Below are 7,996 nucleotides of genomic sequence, written 5' to 3' on the forward strand. Positions count from 1 at the left end.
CCCCCCCCCCCCCGCCTTCTCAAATGAACTGTGGGTTGGGAGGAAGGATGTTTCTTTCCTCCTTCCTTTTCCCCTCCCTCCCTTTCGCCTGATCGCGGAGCCCAGCTCCCAGCGCCGGTGGCAAGAGCGGCCGGCAGAGCGCGGGTGCGCGCGGGGCGGGCGAGGCCGGGCCGGAGGCGGAGGCGGCGCGTGGCGGCAGGCTGCTGGCTGCGGATGGTGCTCATGACCCACCAACCCTGCGATGTGGAAGACCTAAGGGCTGCCGGCAGGAAAGAAAACAAGGGAGTCCTGTGAGTACCCCGCAGAGTCTTCTCCATGCCTGTTGCATGCGGGTTGGGGGGTGGATTCAGGCAGGATGTGAAAGAGAAGCTCCTATGAGAGCCCTTCAGGGCGGCTTTGCACTCCGACCTCCGTTGCTTTAAGCCCTTCAGGCTTCCCCCCACGCTGAAATCCCCTCGTACAGCTTGTACTCCCACCCCTTCTCCCAGAAAAGTGACTAGGATGCGGTTTGAGACTTAATGGTGTGAACCTGAGACCATTCAAACTGCATGTACCACTGCAACTGGACTGCACTGAACTTGTGGGTTTTGCATCAGGAAAAGTACCGTCCCCTCTTACAGCTTGTATATCCCCACACACACACACACACACACACCCTTGAAAAGTTACTAGGATGCAGTTTGGGAGCATAATGATATGAGCCTGAGATCATTCAAACTGCATGTTCGTACAGTTCAGACTCAGACTGGACTGGACAGAAGTTGTGGGATTTGCATCAGGAAAAGTTACTAGGATGCAGTTTGGGAACTATAATGATGTGAGCCTGAGACCATTCAAACTGCATGTACAACGTTCAGACTCAGACTGGACTGGACTGAACTTGTGGAGTTTGCATCAGGAAATGTACTGTCCCCTCTTATAGCTTGTATTTTCCTCTCCCCCTTGAAAAGTTACTAGGATGCAGTTTGAGAATTATAATGGTGTGAGCCTAAGATGATTCAAACTGCATGTATGAAGCTCAGACGGGACTGGACTGAACTTGTGGGTTTTGCATTAGGAAAAGTACTGTCCCCTCTTACAGCTTGTATTTTCCCCTCCCCCTTGAAAAGTTACTAGGATGCAGTTTGGGGATATGTAATGATATGAGCCTGAGATCATTCAAACTGCATGTACGAAGTTCAGACTCAGACTGGACTGGACAGAAGTTGTGGGGTTTGCATCAGGAAAAGTTACTAGGATGCGGTTTGGGAATTATAATGATGTGAGCCTGAGATGATTCAAACTGCATGTACAAAGTTCAGACTCAGATTAGACTGTACAGAACTTGTCTTGTGGGTTTTGCATCAACAAAAATACTGCTGTTGCTTACAAGAGCTTAGGAAGCCAGTTGGGGAACATAAAGCTAGAGTGAGAGATGTACATGTGTCACTAGAGTTCTCTCTGTCCAATTTTTTCTTTTCTTAACATCTAGGCTTATAGGTAGTGGGACACTTCAATAAAAAGCTATACTGTAGGAAGTCAACCTTACTAAAGTACTAGTGGTGTTTTATCTCTGATGACTTGGATTCCCCACCTTGACAACTTGCTAGGATGCAATCTGGGGATTGTAATGATAAGCGCCTGAGAACATTAGAACTGCATGTCTGAAGTTCAGACACAGAATGGACCGTACAGAACTTGTCTTGTGGATTTTGCATCAGCAAAAGTACTGCTGTTTCTTACAAGAGCTTAGGATGCTGGTTGGGGAACATAAAGCTAGAGTGAGAGAGATATACGTATGTCACTAGAGTTCTCTCTGAATGTTTTCCTTTCCTTCTTAACATCTAGGCTTATAGGTAGTAGGACACTTCAACAAAAAACTATGTTGTAGAAAGTCAACATTGCTAAAGTACCAGTGGCGTGTTTATCTCTGACAGGTTTCTTCTTCCTTAAAATTTTTATGCTAGTTTAATTCCATCAAATTCAACTCCTTCTGAACACACAAGTAAATTCTTTATATAAAGAACTTTATATATACTTTATATAAAGTAACTCTTGACTTTTGGAGAAATGGCAGAATTATCTTAGTATGTGGTCAATGCTACAACTGTCCTGTTAGCTGCAAGGCCTAACATTTAATTTGTTTGTTTTGCTTTAAATACTTTATTTTCTTTATTTCTGGCATGTCTACTCACCTGAAGGCTTCTCTCTAGATGCTTCATTTTATACTGGTGACAAGAATTTCTTAGGGTAATATCTTTTCTTGGACCAGCTATGTAGTAGGATAAAATCAGAAAAGCTTTGGAATGCAAGACGTTCTTTCTCAAGTCTGAACACAATGAGCCACAATGACCTTCTTTTAGAAAAAGAGTGAAACTTTTTTTAAAAAAATAAGGGGGGGGGGGGCATTTATACATGAGAGCAGAAGAATTTTGTTCATCTTCAAAGGATCAATGGTTCTTTCAAATTAGGCCTTCACAATTCTTATTTCCAGAAGTGTGTTTCACTGTTGCAAGGATAAGGGAACCGTGTTAAATGTCTGTGATGGGGGGAAGGAGGGGGATAGAAGACAAGAGAGACATAATATAAAATTGTCAAAAACTTCAAAACATGCAGTCAAATATGACTTAACCTTCAATGAGACTATTTAAGTACTTAATGGGAATTGTGTTCCAAAGTTCACATTGAAAATGGACTTGAAGGAAAACTTTTATTTTAAATTAGTTTATGAGCAAAGTGACTCCCTAAAGTTCAGGTAAAAGTTCAGTTTTTCTTTTCTTGGCATTAAAGGCTTCCTCCTCGATACTTCATGTTTTCATGAAGAAGACTACTGTTTTGGATGCTGTCTATACATTCCTCTTTCCATCCCACTGTGATAATTTTAATATAAACAGACTATATCCAAAATACCTTTGTATCTGTCTCTGTATCTAGTTTTGTGAAGCAGTCTTTGAGCCTTCAAGCTGAAAGACGCTAAGAAATGTGGTGCAAAAAATTTGGAATCTGGTCCTTAAGAAAAATGTGAATTGTGGTACACTTGTACAACTCAAAGTACTGGAGAGGAGAGGGTTGCCCAAAGCAAATGCCACAAGGCAAAGAGAGCTGAAACTCCTGTTCAGGAGGATAAGAGTTCAGCATTTTGCTTTACCTCTGGATCTGTCAAGTATAACCAGGAACAGTCATTTTCGAAGGTGGAGGTGGTCAAAACTCTTCCAGTCTTTTTTAAATCAATCGTGTCTGGAAAGACTAAAACACTTCTTTGGTGCTCGTGTCTAGCCTTCTGAGCAAACTAGTCAGTCTGTCCAGTTTTCAGCCAGACTGAGCTGCCTTGTGCTGCATCAAGAGACAGGTCCCTAGAGAGGTGAGCCAAGCAGCACTGCTGAAACTGCTCATTTACTCAGGTGAACAGCACAGTAGAAAAACATTCACAGAACAAAAGAGCTGCCTGCCTGTACTGCTGAACTCACCAGGGAGCAGGTAGTTCAGGATGTAGCTGTCATGTTGTATTGCCCGAGTTCCCAGGAAGCAAGCAACAGGGGAAATTAAGCAACCCCTGCCCCCCACCTCCAAAACAGCCTGTGTTTTTGGTTTTATGGGACTCTTGTCAAAATGTTGACTTGGTTCCAATCTGGAAAGTGATTGTGTTTTGGAAGAGAGAAACTCCATTTTCTAGCCAGCTCTTGTTATAATCCCATAAATGGCTTCCAGGAAGATAGAGAACATAAGGCAGCTTTGTGATTTTTCTTGAAAAGACCTTTCTGTAGAGATGCCTATGTTTTCAACCCTTGTATCCCTGATTGAAGAAGATGCATTTCCAGATTACTCACTACAGTGAAATAATTTCCTTAGGGAGCTCCAGGAATGCAAGGAGTTCATTCAATTTTTATCCCATATGGTGCCAAAAACAGGTATTTCCCATATAAATGAGAGCTAATCCCTGACTGACTCCTGAATTCATTGGCATCTTAAAATGTATGGCCTCAGTCTAGTGAGTAACTCCTATGTTAATGGATCCCTACAGAAGTCAGTGAAGGTTTTTAGGATGAAGGGTTTTGCCTGAATGCCTCTGAATACTACTGATTAAAGAAACTGCCCCTTGTGTTTTAATGCTATCATCTCATAAGAAAAATGAGGATGCATGATAAAAAAGATGGATCCACTCACACTGCATAGTACACATCTAAGTATTGAGAGATTAAATGAAAGATACCAGGGAAATATTATTCTAGCTGTGGTCTGTTTTGCCTGTTTAAAAAAAAATGCACATGTACAGTTCAAGTGTGTGGTATTTGGAGGTGATGAGATTTTTTTTAAAGGAAGCTTTGAAGGTTTAAATGAGAGCAACAAAGAGTACAGCCCATTGTTTGATTTCTGGGAATTACTTTGAAGTTAGACAATGCAAAAAAAACTTTAAACAAGAATCAGTGTTGCATTAATTGTAGAAGTGTGAGTCTCAAAAGTAAAGACCATAAACAAAAGCTGCCATCAAAGAGTTTCATGTCTCCTGAAATGCCATAACATTGCCTTTTATTTGTTTCTACAAAATGATCCTCATGTCGCTTGATCATTCTTCTTAAAACACAACCAGATTGAATTCAACAAAGCTAGGAAAATACCCAGAAAGCTGTTCCTCTTCTACTATATACATAATTGGAGTATTAGTGAATCTCCTGGGGAATAGCCCCTATTACAGTGCTATCTGAACACTTCTTCTCAACTCTCCTGTGAGGTGGGCAAGTTTTTATTATCTACATTATACATAGGGGGAAATTGAAACACGGAATATTGTCCAGCTTTTTTTTTTCCTCCAATCGATGTGGGACCCATGTGAAAAAGGAAGTGTGAACCCTCCTCTAGCCACTTGGATATACTTTTATTATATCTTTCTACTTAGCTAAAAGCATCTTAATACAAACTTGCATAGGACTTGAGGAAAATAAGTTACAACAATAAAAAAGGAGTAACTATGCTACTGTAGCTAATGAAGGATTCCAAGCAATATGTTGGTTTCTTTACAGTTAAAGTTATACAGTTACATGTGACTTTAAAAAAATACATCTTTCTGCATGTAGGTATCTAAATCATGTTGTCAACTTGTGTGGATTTTTACTATGGAAAAATTGTTGGGGACAGGAAGAGCTAAATGGAGCTCTCCACCAGCTGCATCTACATGAGCAGCGAACTGTGCAGTTGCTACTGCACATTCATTTAGTATTTATTTAACCAAGTACTAAATGACTACACAGTAACTGGCATAATAGTGCAGTGCCATCGCCGCACAGTTTTATTTGTGGGGGGGCAGGATTGTTTGTTTTAGATGCTACTGCACAATAGCAACAAGCTTCTGTGCAGTAGCATTGCCATCACAATTCATGCCCAACGACACTACAGCGCAGTAGGTCATTGTTACTGCACCATAGCATCTCGTGTAGACATGCCCTATGAATGTTGTAGCTCTTGCAGTGTGCTGGTTCTTTCCTCTTATGATAGTGACCTTTTTGTTCAGCTCCTGCATTCATGGCTCTTTCTTACTGACCTTTAGTTTGCATTGTTCCAGTACAGTGTAGCTACTGTGGGAGGTCATGGCCATGAAGGGCTCTGAATATTGGAGGCTTTCACCTGAATTGCATATTCATTTGGAAGTAGTGGGGAGTCAGCACACCGAAGTAGAAGCAACAGAAGCTTTTCTTCCCCCCTCCCCTGTTCTCCCTTCTCCCTCCCCAGGGAATTGCAGGTTTCCCTGCAATGGAAGTTTGGTTCAGCTAAACAAATGTTTTTCAGCTGAAGCCAGGGGACAACAATTCAAAATAGCTGGTCGTCCCATTTCTAAAATTGAGACCTTTCAGAAGCTTAGTTTTTAGGTGGGATTTTTCATCTAAAAACTGGCCTAAAGGTTAAAAAAACCCCTATTTTCTTAACTTCTTTCATGCCATTGTAAAGCAGACAAATGTGTGCGTATGTAGTGTTTTTAGTATTACACATCCATTTCTATTCACATGTCATTTCTACGTTTGAATAGATTGGTACCTAAGAACAGAAAGTTTCCTTCTCGTGTGCCTTCTTATGGAAGTTCATTCAACAGAAATACTCTAGCTGAAACTACCTTCTCTTATAAGAAAGAACTGCTGGCAGAGCCCCTGGGGACCTTGACTTTTAGATTGTGAACCACAATAACCTGCAGTTGTGCAAGTTCAGTGTGGTTTTTAAAATGCATCCCTTTAAGTCAGGTAATGATTGAGGATGTCAGGAATGTGTGAAGCTTGGGGGAGAGAGGGGGTCTTTACAGCAGTGAGCACCTCTGTGGGATTGCAGATGTGGAAACTTTTATTAGTTAGGGTCAGCTTCTGACTTGTTGCTGTTTATCTCTGGGGAACCTAAAGTAAATTACAGCTGTATAAATGTATGCATTCTGATGTCAAGCATATATTTCTGTATGTGTAGGGGGTTTGCTTGTGTTGGATTCTGTTCTTCTGCACCAAGCTCAGAGTTTATGGTTCTGACCTGGGGGATGGGGAGGAAAAGGCAGGAGGTCAGGAAGGGAGAGAGGGGCAAATCCTGAAACATGCAATGCTGAGGTCTTACACATGCACAGGATTATCTAAAACATGTTGTGCCATCATTTTATAAATCAAAAGCTTCTCTTGCTACTATACCACTTAAGAAAAGCTGCAGAGACCTTGTTCAAGTAAATCAAAATCCTATAAGCTGTTTCCAAACTGGTATTCCTATGACTGATTGTAAACCCCTTATTCTTAGGATGTCTCTAGGGAGCCTTAGTCTTCTTTCACACACACTTGACTTAAAGTCAGTGGAGTTGCCTTTAAATTACACTAAGGACAAGCAAAACCGTGACCCATAAATATCACTGTTGTGTGTGTTTAGGCTAATATATATGTGGTTGTTTCTAGAATGAGTCTGCTAGCATGGTATGGTTGGCATTAACTGGCACATTCTGTCTGTTAAGATTTGGCCAGCAAAAAGTCTGTAATAAATAAGAAATTAGGAGGCTAGTATTTAAACTTGCAAGAGACTTGCACTTCTTTTCTTTGTGAGGAGTGTAAGTTTATTTCTTGATACTGAAATAAAATATGAAATCTCTGTTTCTTACCAGAATAATTAAATCCAGCAGTATTTCAATAAATATTTATAACGCATATCATTAACTTTTCTGAATGCTGAAACACATTATTGTCAATGGACAAGTAGTCATGGGACTGTAACAGGGCTGTAAGAAACTGACTCTGGTCAACTGACCTTCAGGTGACTGATAGCTAGAGGGAGAGATACTTTTGTGGCATTATTTTCCTTCTCCCCTTGAAACTATGTTACTTGGGGCAATGCAAGAAGAGCAGTAACCTGAGGATACTTACCATTGGTAGGAACTTGATGTATAGTTGATATAGACTCCTTTTGTTTTGGCAGATACTGCAATTTAGTACTTCCCTAGGTTAACTCTTTGTAGCTACAAATTTTCATATGGGCTCTAGCCTCAGACCATCCACTATTTATCTGGGTTAGGCAGAGAATGTGCTTTTTAGAATAGTTGTGTTTAGTTCTATTGTGTGTATGTTTTATATACCAAACATATATTAAGAGTTAGAATTGCAAATTCAGCACCCACAAGTTAAGGTGCCAAAATGTTGTTTGTGTGGGTCAAAAGAAATTGCTGCATACATATATACATGTGTTGTTACCCTCTAATTATATAACAGCATACCCATACCTAGCCTCTAATTATATAACAGCATACTCTTTCCTTCCCTTCCTGTTTTTCCCCTCCCCCACACTATACCCCTGCCTTCTACTGCACAGACCCACAAGTACAAAGCAACCTACCAAGATCAGTCTTATTTCTGTAAGTGCACTTCCCATTCGTCTGCATAGACATGCTCTCATCACCAGAGTGCCCCATTGATGAGACTCTTAAGATGTTCCAAACCTTTTTACATAACCTCTACTCTTTAAGGCATAGAGGGTCTCTGGCTGTCCGCTTTATAAGTACAGGTCTGACCTGCTG

At 40.9% G+C, this 7,996-nt stretch overlaps 1 protein-coding gene across 2 annotated transcripts in view; it reads left to right on the forward strand.

Moving 5' to 3' along the window:
* Window positions 1-7,996, forward strand: part of GRAMD2B (GRAM domain containing 2B) — a 71,037-nt gene that overhangs the window by 19,301 nt on the left and 43,740 nt on the right. For both annotated transcript variants that reach the window (XM_025200402.1, XM_025200401.1), the window contains exon 2: window positions 47-290. In XM_025200402.1, the coding sequence (XP_025056187.1) occupies window positions 214-290 (77 nt within the window). In that variant the 5' untranslated portion in view covers window positions 47-213. The remainder of the gene's footprint in view (window positions 1-46; window positions 291-7,996) is intronic.

This window comes from Alligator sinensis, unplaced genomic scaffold (assembly GCF_000455745.1).
Source record: "Alligator sinensis unplaced genomic scaffold, ASM45574v1 scaffold227_1, whole genome shotgun sequence".
In the NCBI taxonomy this organism is placed as follows: Eukaryota; Metazoa; Chordata; order Crocodylia; family Alligatoridae; genus Alligator; species Alligator sinensis.